The following is a 24,197-nucleotide window of genomic DNA, read 5'->3' on the forward strand; positions in this document are numbered from 1 at the left end:
ATGTTTTTCGTTACCCGACTCTAAAGTAGTGCACACAGATGGTCTCGCTATGCCTGCGTCATTTCGCACAGGTGCCCCAACCATCCAGGGTCATAAATGCAGCAACAAGGACTTGATCCCTCACCGGCTTCCCATCCACAAACACTGCCACCTGGCTTTGATTTTGGTGAGTGTTTATCCATTGCACCAAAAAGCTGCGACATTTCTCAGAAGTGATGCCAGAGGTTATGTAAGGTCACAGAAAACCCACTTTGCCAATTAAGTTTTTGGTGTGAGGGTTTGAAATTGAAAGAAAATGGCAAAAGGATGGAGCAGAAGATGGTTTTAGAAGTCCATGTCCCAACCAGACAGCTCATCAGGAGGACTGTCCTCATCTGGAGGGTAGCTGTCAAAGTAGCTGTGATCCCCCGGTCCTGTGAGCTGTCGTCGAAGAGAAGACAAGGACAGATTTATTTCTTAAGATACCTCCTGAATTACTGACTCAGTTTTGGGATCCATGAGTGGTGAAAAACCACTGTTGGAACCCTCACAAATTCTAAACCCCCACAAATTCAAAATTGACAATTGACAAAGTCAATTCTTGTGGTGTCTCCTTCGCGCTATGATTAGGTTCAGCAGATATCATCTGAGAAACCTTGATAAGAACTAGAAATCAACAATCAGGGGTTCACTCCTGCACATGTTGCCCCTCTTGACACGTGCAAAGTAGAAGTTAGCAGTTTTTTTTCCACTTCCGTTCCACATTAGTTTATTGTAAACCCAATGGCACGTGAACAGGAAAAAAAAAAATAAAAAGGTATAGCTTCCTGGTCCGTGACACACTAATGCAAAACTTAAAAGCTCAATACAATAATTTAATCATGGTATTTTAATGGTTTACATTCACATACACGTTGTACAGTGTTATCTTTCATTGCAACTTTTGACATTTTAAAAACAGTTAAAACTCTGTCTGTGCTTTTCTGTCTTAAGATTTGCTTCGTATTAGGACTCGCAAAGAATCCCAATTTTACAAGTTAGGATAAAAATGTATACTTACTTCTCTTTTCAGCGGAGACGGTAAAGTCCTGGCCTTCAGTCCCTCCCAGTTGAAACCGTTAAACCACCTTCAGACACATTATAGAGCGCGCATAAACACATGCCCACAAGTAGGTCTTTATCTCTTTCTGTCTGTACAGCCGTGAGTTTGACTCTGCCAGCACGAACGCACGAGCGACAAATGTTTAAGTTTTTTAAGCGCGGCACCGGTGCTCTCCCTGACCAACTAGCCCCTTGGATGTTATAGTGTGACTTATTCTGTAACAAGGAACCCTTTGTGAACATTTTCCCCTTACTCCAACCCCTTTTTCCTGGGGGCGCTATGCTTGGCTGAAAGGACACCCAGTATAAGAAATGAGAGCCCTTATTAGTTTGATGGCCTGAGGTCATCGACACATTTGAAAACAACTTGCTCTTTAATCCCCTCAAGCTGTAATATATGACCCTACTGTATCTCTCCAATAAAACTGTAGCAAATCCAAAAATGTAATAAGTGTTTTGAATATGTTTTGCAGCCCGCGGCACTTGTGCAGTGCGTTCAGTGATTATCTAATTGCCAGAGTCGTAAACCACTGGCCCACATTCATAATGTTCAGTTAGTGCTAATTTGCACAGCTACTCTCCCCATTGAGATCTGTGATAGAATGAGTCAGTTCCTGCTTACCTGTGCTTCTTGATATCAGTTATCCCATTTTTGAGGTTGCCCAGTCGCTCTGAGGGATTTCGCCTGTAAAGTTCACCAGAGCGGGAAATGACCAAATTACAGTTTTGACCCAAAGACACTTGGAGTTTCTTTTTCTGTAATATTTCTTGCTTTGTCCAAATAGTGGACATCAGTCCTTCTGAGCGCCATTTTGTTGTTCAGGTAAATTCCAAGTGCTTAGACATTTGAAGACAGTGCCTCCTCTTGATTTACTTGCATATCTGGCTAACGCTCAAAGGCTGAGAAATTTTTGACTGGATAGCTGTGCCCCATCTCAGCTACCTAGAATGTCAGGTTTTAGCCTAAAATTTGTCTTTTCTACAATTTTTCGGGTCATCGCCCATCATCAGGTTCTGTCCTGAGAAATTCGGTGGCTGACTACATCTAGATTCCCCTGCAACCGGGATTTTTCTGGTTTCATTTTTGAATGATGCTCTGCTAGCCGTGTGATGTTGTACCTGCATAGCTTGCGTATGAGGTCCTCGGGTCTCTTCGCGATCTTCTTGGGGAAGTCCATCTTCTCAATGCCTTTCAGGATGAAAGTGTACGTCATCATCTGGTCACTCCCTGAGAATGGAGGACTGTGGGACGGAGAAAAAAAGACATTTCGTTTCTTTCAGCCTTTGAGGAAGCTTTCGACAGTTTTCCCTGCTCATGTTACGAACAATAATTCCTGCAAATCAGCAAGTAGGCTGAAGTGATAACTATGAGAAGGATGATGATAAGATGCTTAACTCACATGAAGCGTTCCGCAGACTGGAAGCACAGATCCACTAACCTGCCAGTAAGGAGCTCAAACACCAGGATGCCCAGAGACCAGAAGTCCACACTGAAGTTGTGGCCTTTGTTGAGGATGATCTCCGGGGCCACGTACTCCGGGGTCCCACAGAAGGTCCAGGTCTTTTGGCCACATCTGATTTTCTTGGCAAATCCAAAGTCAACCTGGGAAGCAGAGTTGACCAGTTAACTCTAAAAGTCCACTGTGGAACTTTGGAGGCTTAACCATAAAAAAAAACATAATAAATTCAAAATGACTAACTTTGAAGATCCTTTGAAACCTGTATTTTTATAGAGTAACACTGAGATGCCTATTGACCCCCTGATGACTATGTAGTTTAATCTTCATAAATTTAGTAGAATAAAAATTATAGTCAGTGTAAGGTTAAAAAAGCCAGTCAATAAAATACATAAAGGCCAGAGAGAGAACTTTTGAGCCTTGCGACCTTGAAGCTTCAGACTTGCATAGTTGTCAACCAATTGCACAATGTAAATTTTTGACTAGACTTGACTACTTACAACTACTAGAAACACACAGGTCATCACATGCAGATCAAACTCTTACGATGAGGGTGTAAAAACAATTTGCAAAAAAACATCCTAGAAATTGTGGTTGCAGTTTTTCCAAGACAGAATATGTTCAATCACTGGCAACACGCTCACCAGTTTGATGTACCCCTCAGTGTCCAGCATGAGATTCTCAGGCTTCAGGTCTCTGTAGAGGACACCTTTGCGATGGAGGTAGTCGAAAGCCTCTGTGACACAACCAACGCAGAATTTGGCAGTGGGCTCATCAAAACTCCCCCTGCAGAAAAGGCAGCCAAATTTAAACCTTTTGCTGACAAGCGTGGCCGTGTGGGCCACTGGTCAGGAGGCAGTGAAGCAGGATAAATGGTTTCATTACATAAATGCACCTGAACCCGCTCACAGGCAGCCATTGATTCATCGCAACTGGACCTGAGAGGTCTTATTGCGAGACAGGGTAATGCTGAGTTCCCTCAATAGATAGTAAAACCATTCCCTTTTTGCGACAAGCCAGCAGCAAAATGACAGCGCTGATTAAATGATGTTATGTTTCAAAATACAAGTTTTCAAAAATGTGACGGCACCTGTGGCATCACAGCCGGTGGTTGGACCCTCCTACCTGTCTCTGAGCAGACTCCAAATCTCTCCACCCAGACAGGCCTCCAGCAGCATGTACACATACTTGTCATCCTTGAACGTGCGATACAGTCTGGAGTAAGAGACGCACAGGGTTAAGATAAGCTTCAAAGTAAAAGGCTGGACCTTCGTGTCAACAGAAGAAATATCCATGCTGCTCTGTTATCTATGATCAGCATTTGTCCGGTTGATATGTACATGTACAGTTTGTACTTTTTAAAAAAAATTTCAGGCTTTAATTAAAAGCGAAATTGGTACTGTCGGGTCTAACATGAGACTAAATTCCTGATTGTAAAAACTGAGTGCGCAGGATTGTTTCTCTAATCTCTTTCTGTTTAATTTAATCATCACTGTGAAATGATTTGAGAGCAGTGACAGTTAATACTCACTCGTTTAGATAATTATTACAGTGTACTGCAGTGGAATATAATATATTTAAAGACATTAATGCACCAATTGTAGCTTAACTTTTGATCTAATTGTGCTATGGTTTGATCCTTGTGGTGATAGTTTAATAGTAGCCAAGGAGCATGTACAGATTTAACATCGAGTTCACTGAAACTTGAGACAACGCAGGTGACGTTAACGACTCCACCACCCTGTCACCCTACATCTAATCCTAGATCACTTTACATCACTCTTGAAAACAGGTTAGAAATATGAAGACATAATAGTTCAAACATATGAAAAAGGTCAAATAAATAGATAGAGTGTATGAGGAGGAGGACAGAGTGTTTCAGAATTTGAAGAATGGCTTTAATATCTGAGTCTGTTCCACTGCATATGGTGAAATTGGATCAACAGTAAGCTCACAAAATTCAAAGAAAAGCTACTGCTGCAATATTTCAGAACAAATAACTACATTTTCATAGCAGACATCTCAATATCCCTTGCCATTCTACCCCATTGAGAAGATGAAATCTGCTCGAGGCCTCGGCTGTGATCTAATCAAAAACTAATAAGCGCCGCACTGTTTTCCCAGACTAATGTAGCTGGGCTTCATTGTGTAGGATAAAAAATGGAGATGTGCTTGGAGGCTGAGCAGGACGACTGACTTGACAACGAAAGGCGAGCAGGCCTCGGCGAGGATCTTCCTCTCCGAGTGGATGTGCTCTTCCTGCCGGTTGTCCACGACGTGCTTCTTCTTGATGACCTTCAGTGCGAAGGTGATATCCTTGCCCTTCACCTTCACCTGCAGACGGTTATAACAGGGCGGGATGTCACAAGATAAACCTTTTTCACGTTAGACCTCTTCACTTGTCACAGCAGGAAAAGTTCAGCTGTGATTAATAACATTAAGAGAATACTCCACTGAAAAAGCATTTACAATGGACACTTTAAGAAGAAGTGAAAATCGATGCAGCAGAACCAGAGATATCATCTTTTTTATTCCAAACATTCTTCTTTCTTCTCAAAGCCTAGCGCCTACACTACCCACGATGCAACTCAACCACCGACAGTTCAGTCAGAGATTCTAATGTAGCCTGGAGCTGCTAACTTCAAACAGAGGTGAGTGGGCAGCAGAGGTCTGGTAAGCTTGTTTTTTTTCATTTCAAACTTCAGGCTCACCCAACACTGACTCAAGTGACATCAGTCGAGGCAATTTATTAGATTTGCACAGCTCCCCCTGAAGCAGTAAGTAGTCAAAATGTAAAAAAAAAAAAGGAAATTAACTTCTGATAAATTAATTTCTGACTAACTTCATTGGTTACCAATGCATTAATGACCTTGAAAGACCTGCAGCTAAACTAACTAGCTTACTAAGCTTGGTAAAACAGAGAGGTCAGCTAGGCTAACTTGCTAACTGAAACGAACCAGAATCGCTATATTGCATTATTGCATTTTGTGTGTTACTAACGAGAGTGTTAAGTATGTAGTTGCTGCTTTTTTTTTTTAACAGCCACAACAGCAGGGCTGGTACTGTTTTTGACCTTGTGGGTGCGTGTGTGTGTGTGTGTGTGTGTGTGTGTGTGTGTGTGTGTGTGTGTGTGTGTGTGTGTGTGTGTGTGTGTGTGTGTGTGTGTGTGTGTGTGTGTGTGTGTGTGTGTGTGTGTGTGTGTGTGTGTGTGTGGAAAGATTTTGTCCACGCAATAAGCGTTACAACCGTGCAAGATACAGTCACGAAACTTTAGAGATGTGTAGTTGAGATCAAAATGAAGGCCGAGTTCGAAGATGGGTGATGTCGGATCCATGAGTACTGAGTACTCACGTAATAATGTAGCGGTGATTGCCACATATTCATGTTGACGGGCGTCGCGGCTAGTGTGATCCAATAACAGGATGGTCTCTAGCTCTAGCTGCTTTAAGAAATTACGTAGTTACAAATTCTTTACATGGATGGCTGGATGGATGGATAGAAAGATAACGTTAGTCGTAAATCTATAACAATGCATAGTTTCAGGTCTTACCAGCTCTACTCGTCCAAAGCCACCAACCCCGAGTGTAGTGATGACCTCCAGGTGGTCGAAGGGCCTGGATGGAGAGAACACCGACACCATGTCCTTCAGCTGGATGACATCGGGAGACAGCGGCTGACTCTGGTGGCGCGACACCGACCTCCTGGATGGAGACAGAGATGGAAAGAGGGCCTCCTGCATTGAATCCAACTAATGAGAAGGATGGAATTCCAAACAGGACAAAGCCAGGTGTGTTTTGTTTCTATTTTCACTTCTAACACTCTCGTAGTGAAATGGGGGAAAAAAAAAAAAAAAAAAATCCACACTGTGAACAATTAATCAATAATTTGTGCAAATAAGTCCCTTTGTTTATCCCATCCCAAAACTTGTTTTCTCCTTCCAAAAAAACCTTAACAACCTGCTTACATCGTACAAGAAACGCTCAAAAAGCCTGTTCATTGCTACTGAGATGAATAATTTAAAGAATCAAATGTGCCTGACCAGGATTTTGTCGACTTCATTCTGCCGGCACCGCTCAGTGGCTTGTTCTCTCAACATAAGTTTTATGGTGTGACCCATTTAGTTTCTTTTTTTGAATAAAAGAAGTTTAACACGGCTCCCTGCTCATGCTTCTGGCCTGAGCATCAGGCACTGCGCCTACCTGGCATGTCTCTTCTTGTCGTCACGATCAAGTGTTGCCACGTAGCCTTGGAGGTACTTCTGCAGCTCATTGAAGGTTCCCACTGTCTGATCAAATGTCCTAGAAAAACAAAAAACTGCACGTCAACAATGGAACCACTGGAATGTTGGCTGATAGAATTCATAACCTCCACTTTGATTTTACTGAGTCGTCCCACGGAGATAAAGAATTACTTTTTTTACAGGAGAAAGTCAGGGCAAGAGAAAAAGTTGAGAGAGCTCAGAGATATCAAAATACACCATTGTATTTTTCCTAAGGGAGATCACATCGAACTGCGTAGCCGATGTTATTCTCGTTAGAATGCAGGTTAACCGGACAACACGGTGGAAGTGTCATTTTCACGTCGCAGTATTTCGCTTCAGAACGGTGAAGAAAGACTTGGCGTCACTGTTCCAAACCTGATAAACTACACATCGAAGGTCAGAATACTCACTCTCTGTCGATGACAAGGCACTCCACCCCGTTTTCATCAGCGACGATATTCGCCGACCTGACATCATCGCTGAGAGAGAGGTGTACAAACACAAAACACTGTTTCTTCCCAAGATTACATCAAACATTCAGGAGCCAGGAGCAGGGAAAAACGATAGACTGCTTGTTTTTACCTTATGAGTGCTTTCTCTCCAAAGTAGTCTCCCTTCTGCAGTGTGTTAATGATCTGCGGCACCTTGTGGGCCTCGGTGGTCTGGGTCACCTTCACCTGCACAACGCGGTTAGCTGGATTTTTAAAGCGCTTTTCACTCCCTCACGCTGCTCTGTCCACATCACAGCTGCTCTCGATCGTCTCCGAATATTTTTACATGCATTGTAAAAAAATGTTTTAATCAAATTAATCAACATATTCAATTAAGGTTAAGTGGAACAGGATGGGTTGTGAGTGCCTGAGTGGCGTCTCAGCCTGCTGCCTACTAGAGCAGCAGTTTTCAATAAAAACACTGCAGCAGCCTTGAGGTTGTGAAACTTGTCTGTAATTTGTGAGGCTTTAAAAATCAGTGGCCCACCCCGGTCGAGGTCAGACATCCCACTCGTGGCGACATCCTGCCGAAGAAACGCTACAATGACATCACAGCCATAACGGCCAGGGTCCGTAATAACTAAGTGTCCCGTTTGACCTTCCGCGACCTTCGCTTCCCCTGGTTTTCCTGGTGGCAGGCGCTCTCAGAGTTTATGCCCTCCCTGGTCAGGGGGTACGAGAGGGGGTAGTGGAGCCATTTCCTGCATTAGCCCCCTTCCTCGCAAACAACATGTGTCTCTCTCTGGTTTGGTTAGCTTAGCGCTGAGGAGCTGCTGTCTCACATCGGCTCATAATGGCATTTCGAAGGTCCCTGGTGGACAGCTCTGGCCCCTCTCCATCTCCCCTCGCTCCCCGGTGTCAGGTTGCTGACTTATCGGACAGACGGGTGGGTGTGTGAGTCCCACACATGTTTGACCAACATATTGTTTTGCTGGAGTTTTGGCCAAAACCGGTTTGTTATATAAGGAAATCATTTATTTTGTTTGTAATTTAACTTGTCTTCAGGCCAATATTTCAGTTGGTTATGATAACCTTCAAGCATGATTTCATGTTGGGGTCGGGTATACAAAAATGTTCGTATGTGTCCAACACAAGTTTCTAAGAAAACTCCAAATAATCCAAAGCACTTCAGTCAATGAATCAATGAGTTCATTGTCCAAATTGCATTGAAGATTCACTTGCAAGAGGACATACCTGCTGTATTCATTGGTGCGTGGACTTTTGTTGACACTCACGTGGAAACCAAATTGAAGGGGACAGAGGAAGAGTGGAAGCGGAAAAATTCCCAGAGCCTTGCAAAGTCCTGCGAGACTTTTGGAGACTAGTGGTGTTTTCTTCAGCCATTCAACACTCGTGCTGACTGATGAGAAAAGCCTTTAATGCAAAGGCTGAAGCGGCAGTCTGATCAGCGAAATAGAAACATCGTGCAGTATTGTCTAACTGAGGCACTGGAGGATTTATTTTGTTGTGAAGACAGGATTATGGCTTGTGTCTCTGGCCCAAATGAGTGTCATTGCTGCAGAGACTGAAAATGCCTCAGCAGTCTCTGCAGTGCAGCTGCTATAATATAATAAAGTTTCCTCCCTGTTTACAGCTGTTTTTATTCACTGAATTGTACAATTATCTTTTTTTTAAATGAATAATTCCTCATTTAAAAGCAGTAATATATCCATTAATTAGATGGTGAAGGCCACGCCCAATTCAAGAGGTGCTAACCAGAAAAGAATTTAACTTATCTAGGTTTCAGTGGAGACTTTGCATGTTCCACTGTGGTCTAAATGTTGTTTCACTGAGATAATCAAACAGTTATTACACTTTTGAGAGAAATAAACAAAAACAAACTCAAACTGTCAGCACAAAATATTAGAAAATTAGTAAATGATCTAATTTCTTTCTTTTTGAGAGGCAGATCAGTCGGGTTGGTCGGAGTCTAGTCTTTGGTTTAGGACTAAAGTCAGAATTAGTAAAAGAGTAAGTGTTGCAGTTTGAGGGTCTTTACATAAATCATAAACTGAATTATGGTGCTTGTGTGTTTGTGCTGCTTGTTTATGTTACCTATTACAACTTGTAAGACACGTTACCTTTCCCTGTGCGATGATGTAGAAGGTGCTGCCCTCCTCTCCCTCCCGGATGACATACTCTCCCATGTCATAGTATTCCTAATGGGCATGGGGGGGGGGGGGTGGAGAGAGGGAGGGTACAATCAGAATTGAAGCATTAAATTGATTCAACCATCGACCCAGCCGGTCTGATTCCTGGTAGTCGGTCCCCTGCGGGATGAGGGCTGGAGTTCAGCCATCGACGATGTTCTGACATTCAGAGTTTCTCAACCTCCTGATCCGGGGGGGTATCGGTCAATACTAAATGTTAATTATGATGTTTTTAATGTCTGTATGTCTGTAATGAGGGCCTTTCATGAAATCATGACAGTGGTCAATATTTGTGATTGACTCTATGGTCTGTGTTAATATTAAATTAATTGTGTATTAAAATGGACTGAGATTATTAACTTCTCAGTTAAAATAATAACTTCATCATTTCCATCGATCCATTTCATTTAATCTATAAAACATCAAAAATAAAAAAATATACCCATCAGAAAATTTTCACTGAGATGGCTTCAAATAAGTTATTTTGGCCGATCAAGGGTCCAAAATCCCAAAGTATACAATTATACTAATTTAACAAAAAAGCAAAGAATCCTGCCAATTTTAAAGTTGTAACATGCCCATGTTTGTTTAACTTGATAGTTTAGCTGAACCATTAAAATAGTTTATTAAAATCATTGTGGATTAGTGGTTCAACTAATCAGTTAATCAATTAATCAATTCAATACTAGTCAAGTCAATTTTATTCCTATAGCCCGATATCATATATCATAAATTTGCCTCAAAGAGCTTCAGAAATCCGTACAGCATTAGGACACCCCCCTATCCTTACTGTACACTCTCAATACTAGTTTATTAAATATTAAGTTTAGAACAGGAAACAAGCCCCTGCATCAGACCAGTTATACTGTCCATTACTAGAAATGAAGGCCATCCATTACGAACCGATAATTCTCAGTCACCATGGTATAAAATTAAACATCCGGATATGTGACGCCCTGATGAGTCCCGACGCGATGGAAGCGAAAAACACTACATTGCAAAGTCATATCCACGTCTTCCTTATTTTACATATCAGGTCACCTCCCACTCCTATCAGGAGCGTATCACGCTCATACCACGGCAACGTACATCGGGCAAAAAGAAAATTCGTCTTCAAATCATCATCCACGTGTCACCAGTAAGAGTTAACTGGTAACATGGCCTGAGGCATCAGTGTCGTTGCAGGGGGTTTACCGGCAGATTAGATATGCAGTACCTTTCGCGTTGATTTGGAACGGTTGGAATTTTAATTTGATGGTAACAGACACCTACCAGGCAGTCAGACATAAGTAGTTTCTACAGTCGTGGTATAAACTCACAGTGTATACTCAGACTTGGTAAGGCCAGTCATCTGCAAACTCTGACACACTCCAGTTGGTGCAGAAGTAAGATCACGCTTGACTGAGAAAGGTTCGTTCCCTTGTTTAGTTCGGTTTTATGAGCTCCATAAAACTGAGCAACACTTTGAAATATTCCAGTATCTGCTCTCAGTCTGCCGAGCTCTCGTTCAGAGACAGGTTCATGCACTTCGCGCCGAACGGTCGCTCTGCCTCCCTAGCAAACCTGACACACCACCCCAGACCACGGCACCAGAGCCAGGCTGCTGAGTCAGCCGGCTGCCAGATCGCCTTTCATTTTAAAGCTTTTAGGTGAAGAAGGGGAAGTGCAAAGAATGAAGGTGACCAGGATGAGGCGTTCTCTGGGATGGATGTCAGATTCCTACAGCTGAGACAACTGCTCACAGCTGTAATCCCTTTGACTATATAGAGGACAGCGGTGGAAAGTGAACAAACAGATCAGGGCAACCACGCGTAAACATTCCCTGGTGTTTACCGTCAAAACTCTTGACACAAGTGGCATTTTCCTTGAGCGTCCGAGCTTACGTCCTCTTAAGTTTACGTCCCGTTTACGCTTCAGGAGAGCCTAGTTTAACACCCGTCCGTGACGGCGGAGACAACGTGCCAAGGTTTTGTTTATAAAGACTGTCTGGATGATACAGTGACTCTGCAGGGGGAGCGACAGCATTTGAATTGAGTCTCGGGTTTGTTACGCCAGGCTGCTGAGCTTGAATCCGGAACTTTAGTCAAACGTTTATCTTTTCGGGAAAGAAAGAGGACATTTTCGCTATAACACTCGAGAGCATGTCGTTTCTTAAAATATTTCAAGTACCCCGACCTACAACAGTCACATACATCCCGTCCTGTCTTATCTTTACCATCAACTTGCTCTCCATGTCAGTGTTAGACAGAGCCTCTCGCGCTCTGCCATGTGTGTGTCGGGTTCAGCTGCAGTCAACCTATTTGTGGCAACTGTCAATCGACCAGTCACGGCACATACTCAAACTGCTCGTCTCTCTCTCTGCTCCTAGCGGCAGAAACACTAAAACAAGAGGAAGAACTGGACCTATTTTTAAGACCACCCCAGTCCTCAGCAGCCCCCCAGGTGGACCGGTTGTCCCGTGCAGCTCCCTGAAAGCATCGTGCTGCCCTTCAAGGAGCTGTTGAAATGTCATTTTTGACATGAGCACGCATGAGTGATTTAAAAATGGGTAATATCTGTCAGTAACAGTTGTTACTTTCAGTGGTAGCCATGCTAGCTGGTTCCACCTGAATCCAGTCCTTGTGCTAAGCTAAGTTAACCTGCTACCGGCTGTTGCTGTATAATTCCCAAAATGTCAAACTTTGCTTCAAACTGAGCAATGTTTTCTTTTTCCGGGGAAGCCACCTCTCACAGTCGCGCAAATAATGACTGTCCTTGATAAGCATCAAACGCAGAAGACGTGTGATGTTGTTTTATGGACACAAAAAGTCTAATATTTGGGTGCACAAAGTTTTTGACTTCAACACACTCGACACATCTTCAGCCAGCAGCTGACGTTGGTGTCTTTCAACCATGACGGCAATCTTTCCCAGCCTAAACCACGTAGCATTGGTTGCCTGAACTTGAAATGACCTATCTTCTTGTTTATCATTGTCTCATTTCAGCTGTGTTGTATCAGAAAAAGTTAAGGGTAGGTTCACAGTTTTTCAGATCTGTCCTGCCGCCACGTACAATGAAACAGTCCTTTCCTTGCTGTAATCGTTCCTTCTGGTCATACTGGTCTTTCAGAGCTCCCTCTCTAGTTCGCTTCCAGTGTAAAATCCCCAGTCTTCTGCATAACAATACATTCCAAAGTTAATCTGAAGTTAATGTGAGGCTTCAGCAGTCTAGCAGGCATCCTTCAAAATTACAGTCTTAGCATGAAATTCCCACTTTCTGTTACTGTCCCTTCATGACAGCTCAGCACAGACACACAGACTGTTACTTTGATTTGATTAACTCAAGATAAAATTTAGCTTATATATATGTGTTTGCTTGGAACAAGGACCGTGGATTTTTGTCTCCCGTCTCCTCCACCGGAGGGCACATTAGGAAGACATCCTGCAGGGCAGAATTGTAAGCAAGGGTAGTGTCGGTGAGCAGCAAGAGGAGAGGCGGCGGCTGCTGCTCCTGCGAAGATGTACGCACAAACACATCAACTAAAAGAAACGGTCTCGGAGCCACATCAGCTCCAAAGTTTGAATATCCGCTCTGGACACATAAACCAATGTTTACGACGTTAGTCAGCAAAATGTGCTGTATTAATTGTGTCATACCATTCCTCTATTCTAAGCGACAGCCCGTTCTACTCGGCTACGTAATGCGATTACAATAGATGGATAACATCAACCGCTGCGCAGCACTAACCACTCACTGTCCGAAAGTACCTTTAATGTCATTATTCAGGTTCGCCATTTGTCACAGTGTCACACTAGGCATGCAACCGGCGTATGTCTTTTAGCTCTGTAATACTCTCGAGCATGTTCCTAATGTTTGCACGTTACGCACTTAAGGCAGATCTGGGATTTAAATTATACATATGTAAGGGAGGCTGTGTGTGTATGTGTTTCTTTTCAAGGGGATAATGCAATGAAAATGTCATTAACTTCAGGCTACTCCCCCCCCCTGTGTTGGGCCGCAGCTCTTCGGGGAGGCTAATGCATGAAATTAACGGATACTGATACTGCGTTTGATAGCTTATTTTTAGCTCTACTTTATGTCTTTACTTTCGACAGACCAGTTCAAATTTTAATCTGCAGATCGGACCGAAAAACCTGACAGAGAAGGTGCTCAGCCCCCCCCCCCCCTTTACACACGTACAAATTCCCATACCAGATTTCATTCACCCACTGTTTGACAAGAAGCTTCAATATTATCTGGCGGGTTCTCGCTGAACATCTGCACCACTATTAGGTTACAGCTGCCCCCGCCCCCGCCCCCTCCCTCCCCAATCTCCATCAGATCGGACTGAATAAGGGAATTCTCCAGTAAGTAGAAAGTGGCAGGTTCGACCAACGATTGCGGGGAATGTCCTTGAAGTTCTCATTGTGAAAAGATGCTGAGAAAAGCTCTTTTTGACCCCAGGCCTACAAGCTCCGCTCCGTTTTCTCTTACGCCGTTGAAATACAATGCTCATGGAGGAGAAATTAAGTGAGCCATTCTCCTGCATGTGTCAACATACACACTTGCACACACATTAACTTTTACACACTTGCATGTTCTCAGACCAAAGGGCCCGTCACTCGCACATCTTTTAGAAATCACTCGTCCCCCATTTGAATAAACACTTTCTGGGGCCTTGGTAAAATAATTATGGTAACAATATACAGCACCCGGCAATGACAGGAATAACATCGGCTCTGTTCATCAACAAGGTAATTTGTGAGGTCTTGCCAACTGGAGGCAGAGAGAATATGCTGACACGCAGTAATGGTATATGGCCAAATGGTAATGATATTTTGACAGCAGCTATCTGCAATGCTGGGGCTCCCATGAGCTGCCAGACGGTTGTGCAATACCAAAGTAACACAATGAAAAGTCAGACTGTCCCTCCAGTAGAGTTATAGATAGTTTGACAGAATAACTTACCACCTCGAGGCAGTCCACTATTTTGCTCAGCTTGTCCTCCGGTAGATTGGCCAAGAGTGAAACACTGACAGAAAAGAGAGAAAACACAGATGACGAACATTCATTTCTGTATGAACACTGTGATACAAATAACTATACACACGATGCCAGGGACAGATTAAGTAGAGCAGCAGTTTTAAACAGTGCGATCGACCAAATAGTTCAATTAGTTAAAATCTTACCTTGGATCATATGGTCCAGTTACTGTTGTATGATAGTACACATATTTACAATGCTTTTATACACTCTAGACCCACAAGTGGAGGTCTGTGCAGGACTATTTTCGCAATCCGACTCCTTCTGTCCAACTGCCTCTCTCAGCCTCTTTTAGTTCATTGTCTCAATCTCACAGCTAAGACGGGGCGACTGTACGCTACCTATTCAGGACGGCGGAGAGCCGAAGTAAACGGATGGCTAGTGTTAAAGTGGAACATCTACTTGGCAGCTGAAGATTAATATATTTCTGTCAGGAGTCGGTGGAGATCGTCCGAACCAGCTTAAACTACAGCTAGAAGGACAGGAAATATTAGACTAACATTTGTTCTTTAGGTGGACACAAACGGAACTCCACTTTAGCATCTTTTTGTTTTTGGGCTTTTTGGCCAGGAATCAGGCATTTGACCCAACTATTTAACCATATATTACTATTCAAATAGATTTGTACAGGGATAAACTACCAAAGTGACTTGTTGAAAATTTGTTGTACGTTATCACTTAAAAGAACCGTAACAGTCAGGTGATTCTAGCTTATTGGCTACGACTTGGGGCTAACCTTCGGAGGAAGTTTCGGTACTGTTCGTGTCGCGTCTCGGCCGTCCTCCTCATGATGTTCTGAAACACCTCCCGATCCAAAGCCCACGTCCACACTTTGTTCACCGCTGTAAAAGCATCACATTCAACAGAGAGTGGAACATGGTCCAGGTACTGACCTTTAAACAAAAAGTGAGTTAGCCTGTGCCCCTGATTAGTAGATACTAAAGGGGCCACAGCTGTTTTTAATAGCAGTGTCTAGAAAAACTTGTAGACTGATGAGCATGAATGAATGGTGAGTGATAACAAAAAGATTAACATTTTCTTTCTCTCCTCCCTTATCCTTCTTCCCATTGTCTAGTTTAATTAAAGCGCTCCACCACCACAGAGAAAGAACGTACTGTTTCGTTCTAACCAACGGACAAGGGAGGTGAGAAAAACACTGGAATCTGTCTTGGTGTCTTGGTGATGAGTCACATAAGATCTACAGAAACTCCTGTGACAGGCCCCTGTTAGTACAAGGAAGAAATAGCCGTGAAACTCTGACATGAACCGGTAGCAGAGAAAAGAAAAGAAAAGAGTTCCCCTTTATCCACGTCATCTGTTATCATGTTAAACCCACTCAAATAGACTTGTCGAACTGTCACGGTTTTTCCAGTTCACCTTTAATATTGAGGTCAACGCGGTGTCCCTCCCCCAAGGGCCACCAGTCAATTACTTGGTTAAATATACAAACCCGGACAAAGAGCGCTCACATAGTACATGGTATGCACTTCCCAAATGCCAAGGAGGTGAAAACCAATAGGAATGCAAAGCTGTGGATATCATGTAAAGCCTATGTAAACACACCCATGCAAAGGCTTGTTTACTTCGGTCTAATGACCTATCTGATTCTCCTGCCCTCGCTATCTGGTGAATCCTCAGCTTTGAGAAGTCACTGCGACACTGATGAAGGTCAGGGAAGTGTCAGATTACATTCAGGAGTCAAGAGTTGAGGGTTTTGAAGAGAATATGGTGTTTTAGCATCTTTTAGCATCAGCCTCAGTCAAAATTCTCTGGGTGGCAGCTGTAGCTAATTTACCTTTTACGTGAATCTAAGCAAACGCAGCTTAACATCGTGATAAATTAATCTACAATATCTACCTAACCATGAATATTTATTTTTGCTTCTTCCAGTCATCTAAAGACATCTTCTTTTTTTTTTAAATGTATTTTTACCGCCATTTTCTCAACAGTAGAAGATGCTAATGCAGCAACAAGGACAACAATCCTTCACTGGCTTCCCACCCACAAACATGGCCAATAGTGCCTGCTTAATTTTCAATTACTGTTGCTGTTGTTTATCCTTTCTCTTGACCTGTTTGACAAGGTTTTATGTGTTGCCATCATATACAGTGGTAGTGAAAGACGTCCATTTGACAGGGGAAAGGTTATGGCTAAACAACAGTGCTCTCCAGATATGTCGAGTGGCGGAATCTCTGCGGGGCAACATAAGCCATTGTTTTCCCACGTATCGACCAAACCGTGGATTTTAAACGTCGCCTCAACCAGTCTCAAATCTTAACTTGTCTGTCGGTGACCTCCCACTACACAACCAATGAGGTGACAGCTGTTCTTATGATTGGCAAAAAAAATGGAAATAAAAGTTTCATGCACCCAAATCCTTCTCGATCGTTGATTTCTTACCAAGCTTCCAGGACCAGCGCTCGGCACAGCACAGCTCGTGCCGCCGATCATGCGTAACCTCGGGGCAAACTTCTGAATTGGGACACCACTGCATTTCGTGTCAATGCACAGTCTGAGAGGGCTGGGGTGAGGGTGACAGCAAAGGGCAGAAATACGACGCAGCGCTAGACCCGTGTTATGTGGCGTTTGATCGTATCTGCCACAAGGTCACAGGTTCAGTCCCTTCAGCAGCCAGTGTGTCCATCATCAGCCCTCGAGGACACACTGGAAGACTGCTCAGTCATGTCCAGTCAGTCTGGACAACAGTTCCCTCGTAATGACTCAAGTTTAAAACTGTAATCTGACCGAGAGAACTTGAGTTTGGTGCCATTTTCAAACTGCACTGTGCAAATATAAAAATCTTTACCTCGCACTGATGCCGTCCGTGTGCAGTTGTACAGAATGGCTAATTCCCCAAAAGTGGTCCACACCGTTATCGATGTGAGCAGTTTGTTATGTTGAAACACATCCAGCTTCCCATCTGTAAATATGAAACAAGGACAATCAATAGTTTTTTGAGCTGTTTTAGTACCTTTGTATCTACTCACATCACAAAAGCAAAAGCTGTGTCGGATTCAGTTTTGGTGGTAAAAATGTCATAGATTCATTGCTCCTTTTTCCGTTTTTAGTTGCATCACAATTACCTGTTTTTTCATATACTTCTTAATTAGATATCTTAAAAAAAAATAACATGTAATATTTGACTTTCTAAGACAAAAGTTGATCATACTTGGACATAATTGACTGTCTGAGGACGAGTTTATTACCATGACACTGTATTACAGTATCTACAGCACAAACCTAATGCGTTTTCCTGTCCAGGGTGAGAAATACCCATGACACAGTGAACAGCAGAACAAATACTAGGACACTTTGTCTGTGAATGGCAAATGTCACCACCAACCACACTGGCAGATGACCAACCATTGTATAGAGGCCATGTGGTCAACTAGAAATCTTATTTGCCCAGTTACTTTGAGAGAGTTGCCAGTGAAGTGTGGGACGCACTTGAACTATAAAACAGTAAAGTAAATAAAGAAGTAAAGACTTAAGTAATCGAATAAGGAAGTAAATGAATAGGTGATATATATACCTGCCAAGAATACCTTTCACAGGCCTAAATAACCCACATTTTCCAAAGAATTAAATTAAGCTAGTTAACCTTCCAAACTGGTACAAAGGTTTGCAAAAGTTTGGATGCTATTAAGTAGCAGAACCAGTCAAGAGCTTGCTTGATGCAGCGCTGCCATTTCACTTTGATATGATTGGCTCGTGTTCAGACAGGCTGGACAGCAGCCACTGCGGGCAAAGTCTGAGAACATACCGGGTCCAAAAATAACTGTCCCAAAATACTCCAGGTCGGTGTGGCAAGCGACTGCGATTTTTCTGCCAATTTCAAATTTTCAACTGTTCATTTCAGACCTTCCAACCCTGCAGTCAGCAATCATTGGTCACTCACAACGTAGCCAGACGTCAACTACACAGTTTGGAAAACACACGCAGGGATAAAGAGATGAAAAATAAGTCGTCAGGTTCATTTTCAGTTTTTCTCCATTTCTCTGACGAATTGATATAAACCAAAGGCCCGGTTTTGAGAATACATTCGAAACTGCAAATGCACGCTCCAAAACGTAGTATGCTCTCCAACTCTTTATATCATCAAAATCTCACTATGGTGTCTCAAAAATACTTAAATACTACAACAAAAAAACTCCAGAAAGACAAATTTCTTTTTCAACACGGCACGTCGAAGCATTTGCTTACACCTGCAAATACTCAGAGGTGATACTAAAACTGAATGTAAAATTAGCAAAGAAAATTAGGCTGTCTGTTTTTGTTTGGCTCCACAGCTGGCCCGTCATCCACATCATTCCCGCTCTATAACTTTCTCCCTGACCAGACACCCGGGATCAAACAGTCTGTGGGACAAAGCCAACCCTGGCATGAGTCCAGCGTAGTCATCGGTGTGACCTGGACCCGAGATCTGAGACCGCGCCACACCGAGAGGAATTCTTACTTTCCTGGAGGAAAAGACGCCATTGGCGACGCTGCAACACCACTGGACATCTTGTCCCTCTACAGATTTTTCCACATTTACATTTGCACACGCCTACGTCACAGCTGTATTTGCTGCCCTCTTCGCTTCCATTTGTTAGCGGTGAGGAGTTCTGCTGCTAAAAGCACCAGATATCATAAAAGGTTAAGTGAATGCATTCGGAGTTAGAACATCGTTGGCAGAGGATCAAGAAATGGAGGGAAACTGTAAAATGTGCTTAGGGCCTGAAGGCACTCATCATGTCCCAGGATTTTTTTTACACGGTGTGCTTCTTCTGGCCCTTTGGAACAGGGGTGGCCGGTGGTGAGCCAACAGTCTGCAGGTTTTCCCTTCCAGACAGGACTCCATCCACTGATTAACCCTCCATCCGGCAGAAGTGAAATCACCTGCCTACGCTTGCAGACTGTTGTGCTTCTGCGCAGCATTTAACCGGCCACCCTGTCGCGTGCCGCCTCTGCTTCTTATTGGACATTACATGTCATGTGGTGTTTACCCCACAGTGTGTGTGTGTGTGTGTGTCCGTGTGACAAAACTAATCATCGGTAATCTGAGGTGTGACCCGCTGGCGCGAAGAAAAAGCTCGTTCTCAGACCTTTTCCTTGATTTAATTCCGGGCTGGGAGGACGACGATCACACAGGACTGGACCTACCTGCCAGGACAAACAGATGGTTCCCAGGCTCTCCCTGCTTGATGACGTACTCTCCCTGCTGGTAGGTGCGCTCATACATGCACTCCACCATGTCTTTGATCTGCTGCAGCTCCAGCCTCCTCAGATACTGGTTCTTGTTCAGGGCGTCTGTCAGCAGCTTCTTCACACTGTCAACATAGACAAGGGGGAGTTAGAAACGTGACTTTCACTGTGGGGGGGGGGACTCGATTTGCTGCTGTTGTTATCGAGTGTTGCTGTTCTTAGGATCAGATTGGACAGTTTTTCTTCCTAAGATTTTGAAGGATGAACTCCTTGGACATCACAGAAAGACTCACACAGGAGCCTCTGTGTTCATGAAGGGGAAGCGTTTTGATCTAAGTTTGGTTTTTTTGTTTGTGTTGTTTTTGTCTTGGAGGTGAGACTAAAGATAAGCAGAGAAACTGAGGAAGGAAACTGAGGTTTTTGGACTCCTTTTAAAACTAAGGACATTACAGGCTGAAGTCAAAGTGACTAGGTATATTTAATTGAGTGCTGTACCTACTGTGACTACTGTAACTGGAGTATTTCCATCTTCTGTGACCACTTTGACTCCTCAACATTTATCTGACAGCTGTAGATACATGTTACTCTGAAGATCTACATTTTTTTAAATAGTTATAAATATTCTTTCTTTCTTTCCTGTCCTTCTTTCTTTCTTTCTTTCTTTCTATCCTGTCCTTCTTTCTATTATTTCGTTCTTTCTTTCTTTCTTGCCTGTCCTTCTTTCTTTCTTTCTTTCTTTCCTGTCCTTCTTTCTTTCTTTCTTTCCTGTCCTTCTTTCTTTTTCCTTCTTTCTTTCTTTCTTTCTATCATGTCCTTCTTTCTATTATTTTGTTCTTTCTTTCTTTCTTTCTTTCTTTCTTTCCTGTCCTTCTTTCTTTTTCCTTCTTTATTTCTTTCTTTCTATCCTGTCCTTCTTTCTTTCTTTCTTTCTTTCTTTCTTTCTTTCTTTCCTGTCCTTCTTTAACAGATCTAAAAACAGAAAAATCCTCAAAACCGGAGATATGTTTTTTTCACACGAGACGGGAACAGTCTTTTCCACTGAGGACTTTTACTCTGATACTTGAATATGCTTTTAATTTGTTTATGTTTACAGAGGTTGAAATTTTTATATTGGACATTTTCTGGTAGTAATATTACAAGCATTTAAATGTGATAGTGTCTTTTTTTGTTTATTTTTGTCCCCCACTGTCCTGCTGATAGTTTTCCTTTAGTAAACTACTACAGTATACTGTGGAATACTTCTCCCGGCGCTGTTTGCAGATATGAGGCACACTTCTGAGCCGCCGGGACGCCCGCATCCACATTACGCACCACGTCTGTGGTCTCGTGTGAAATGACGACTATTTGCAATCTCTGGTGTCCAACAATGAATCACGTAAAACGGCGAGAACATGAAGTCATCGTGAGCTGTCAGAGTTCACCGTCGTGCATTTTAACAGCCGCAGCGAGGGGCCGTTGGAAGAGGACCTCACTTCCTTTTGGGGAGCAGTAAACCGAAAAGGTTGAGGGGCCCCGACTGAATACCCACTGCAGATCACGAGATCCGATCGCCGCGCGGAGAAGTGAGCGTCGCAGGTGGTGGGTGGTCTGTTTATCCGCCTTATCGTGAGCAATAAATTATCACTTTAGGCTTCATAAAACGAGAGCAGACGACATCCAGTCCTTTTTTTATTTTTCAACTCACATCCTCTCCACCCGCCTGGCTGTGTTCGTTACCCTGCCGGAGTCTGCAACGTGTTACGCTGGAGACGGGTGCTCTTCAAAGGGCCTGTCCGCACGAGAGTACCAGACTGCCTCATTTACATTAGTTTTGGTTATATAATCCAGTCTGGGCTTATTAGCGACATATGTTTTAAACATGAGGATTAGACTGAGGGAGGAAGACCCTCCATGCTAACGCTTTCCTGCATTTGCTGCGCTCACCGCACAGTGCTGCGCCCGTTGCTGTACGACCAGAAGAACACTTACTGGGACAAAAGGCAGTTTGGCTTTCATGTTGGAAAACAGAGCAAGACTCAGTGCTCTCATTAAATAATGCTTCGTGTTGTTTCTTGTCTGACTGAAGCATGACGGGGGGTGGTCACACATTAAAGATCCTTAAGCTGGATTTGATTGTAATGAATCTTTCTACATCCTGTCCGAACGGCAAAACAAATGTAAAACGTGACTCTTTTTTTTTTTTTTTTCGCCAGGTTGTGTTACAGTGGCAAATTGGCTCATCACTTATAGTGTTTGCTCTGGTTTAAGATGTGAAAGACCAAAAGTGGCTGGCTGACAGATGAGACGAGAGGACGTTGTGGAGACGTGGGCGGCGTGCGTTGACCGGACTGGTTTCGCGTCCCTGCGCCTGGCTTCCATTGGCCTCTACTGATCCAACAGAGATTTTCTCTTAGATTTCCAGACCTTGTCAGCGACAGACGAACCTCACCAGTAATCGGCCTGACCCGAAGCGGTGCGGACGCGAAGGTTCGGCCCGCGAGCACGTTGTGAGGTTGAGGGTCTAGGAACGGAGGCCGTCCTGTCTTATGGCTTCTTAAGCTCCGTCGGGGAAATGTTTGATTTCTGGGCTGTGGAAATAAAACTGGCTTGTCCTGCAACGACCGAGGGTTCATCAGAGCCGAAAGCTTCTTGCACTGAAACCCTCTGAAACAACCTCCAACACAGAACAGGGAGTTCGAGATAGGCGCAGAACCTTTTCTGAGCATTCACCACTTGTTATCGCATGACTGAAGCTCTACACTGAGTCCTCACCATAAAGACTGTGAATGCTCCGAAAAGCTAGTGAGTGGGGACCTTTGTTTGAGGTTAGATTCTTCTTCTTCTTCTTCTTCTTCTTCTTCCTCTTCTTCTTCTTCTTCTTCTTTTCTCTGATGAATTTCAAATTTCATTCTAAATGGAAAGAAATGGGCAGGGAATTCCTTTTAAAAAGTACAGTGTATCTCAAGACTTTTTTTTTTTTTTGAGGCTTGAAGCCTCGATCTGCCCATGATGCAGCATTTTGAGATCAACTTACTTCCTTAATTTGATGTACTTCCCATTGGGGTGGGACGTACGGCCTCACAGAGATGTAGCATAAATCAATTAAACAACAGGAGGAATGTAATTTTATGTGATGGGAGGGACGAAGCTTTTATTGGAAATAAATTTTGATTTCTATTTTTTTTTTTTTTGTTTCATGAAAGTAGCAAGCCTGCACCTAATGGAACAAAGTACTTGGACACTAATATGAGGTTTCTGAACATGTTATTCCAAACCCATGGGCATTAATGTGCTGCTTTGACAGCCTCCACTCTTCCGGTTCCAGTCTTTGCCGAACCTGGCTGCAGGGATTTGCTCCCATTCAGCCACATGGGTATTAGCGAGGGACTGGATGATAAGGTCTGGCTCGCCGTCGGTGTTCCAGTTCATCCCAAAGTTGAAGTCGGGGCTCTGTGCAGGCCGGTCAAGTTCTTCCACTCTAGACTGGGAAAACCATTTCTTCATGGAGCTGGCAAACCTTTGGCCACGTAGTGTGTTTTTGAATCAGTAAACTATTTTAAAAGGAATCCTCATGAAGAAATAGATTAACCCTGGACATAATATTGATTATATACCAAATATTGTTTTCTTCATCAGTTTACTTCTTCAGGCTTAAAGTCATTGACCAGCAGCTGAAAAATCTTAGACTGAATCCCTTTTTCTTTAAACCTCATCCACTAGGCTGAGATGGACTGAGCCTGAGGGTTTCGTGAACCCTCTAACCGCCCGCTGTCTGGCCGCCTCCTTCCTCCACCTGTGTTTTTAAAGACAAAACATCTCACCTCGCATCCTTCGGTACCCGCGCGTTCTCGAAGGAGAACTTGGGCAGGCTGCTGGAGTCGTAGGTCCTGGATGTGGGTTCGGCTGACACCCCAGATTTGGCCCCTTTCCTTCTGTTGAGGGACGCCTTGATGCGAACGCCGAGGTTGGGGCTGCCCTTCCCGCTGGCTTTGACGGAAGGAGGCCGCGATGCCGGACTGGCCGAGGCTCCGCTCTGGTTCTTCATCACGTCCTGCAGCTTGTTGAGCTGGATGCACTTGTTCTGCAGCTCCTCGCTCAGCTCGGCCAGAGCTCGCGTCTGCCGGGCCAGCTGCTCCTGCAGACCTCGGATCTGCTGCTCTTTGGCGCTAAGCTCCTCATCCTTCCTCTTGCCCTCTCGCTCTAGCTCCTCCAGCCGGGCCCTCAGGGAGTCCAGGGACAACTTTTTGTGCCTGCCACCTTGATCTTTGTGGGCCCGGCCGTTGGGGGCGGCAGCGGAGCCATCCGTGTGCTTGTAACGCTTTGATTTCATCGACCCGTTCCCCATGTCGTCGCCTGAGGAGACAAGGGATTGGACGTCAATATTTGCCGAAACGATCTGAGAAGTTGTCGAAGAGCACCCAGCTTTTTTCCAGCAGCACAGCGACATTTAGCGCGAAAGGGTCTGTTTGAGGAATCCGGGAGAGGGGGTCTCAAACGAAAGAGCTGACGCCGCGGGGAGAGAGAGAACTGGAGACAGACGGACAGAGAGAGGAGGGAGAGAGAGAAAATC

General features: G+C 43.8%; 1 protein-coding gene across 1 annotated transcript; it reads right to left on the reverse strand.

Annotated features, from left to right (window-relative positions):
* Positions 1-324: 324 nt before the first annotated feature.
* prkg2 (protein kinase cGMP-dependent 2) lies at positions 325-23,972 on the reverse strand. Its single transcript, XM_040155630.1, has 18 exons — positions 23,449-23,972; positions 19,607-19,773; positions 17,268-17,381; positions 15,198-15,303; positions 14,387-14,450; positions 9,371-9,448; positions 7,381-7,475; positions 7,209-7,277; positions 6,737-6,835; positions 6,088-6,238; positions 4,735-4,871; positions 3,663-3,752; positions 3,182-3,323; positions 2,520-2,683; positions 2,200-2,322; positions 1,703-1,765; positions 1,040-1,106; positions 325-420 (listed from the first exon to the last, which is right to left on the reverse strand). The coding sequence occupies exons 1-18, from the start codon at positions 23,970-23,972 to the stop codon at positions 325-327; spliced, it is 2,349 nt and encodes a 782-aa protein (XP_040011564.1).
* Positions 23,973-24,197: the final 225 nt, after the last annotated feature.

Source organism: Xiphias gladius, chromosome 19 (assembly GCF_016859285.1).
Source record: "Xiphias gladius isolate SHS-SW01 ecotype Sanya breed wild chromosome 19, ASM1685928v1, whole genome shotgun sequence".
NCBI lineage: Eukaryota > Metazoa > Chordata > Actinopteri > Istiophoriformes > Xiphiidae > Xiphias > Xiphias gladius.

Bases quoted from the DNA above. Each gene is read 5' to 3' on its own strand.
- prkg2 (XM_040155630.1), bottom strand. From the start codon at position 23,972: ATGGGGAACGGGTCGATGAAATCAAAGCGTTACAAGCACACGGATGGC. The intron at 15,304-17,267 runs GTAAAGATTTTT...ATGCTTTTACAG, and splicing joins ACGGACGGCATCAGTGCGAG to CGGTGAACAAAGTGTGGACG. The intron at 4,872-6,087 runs GTAAGACCTGAA...AACCGTCTGCAG, and splicing joins GCTTTGGACGAGTAGAGCTG to GTGAAGGTGAAGGGCAAGGA.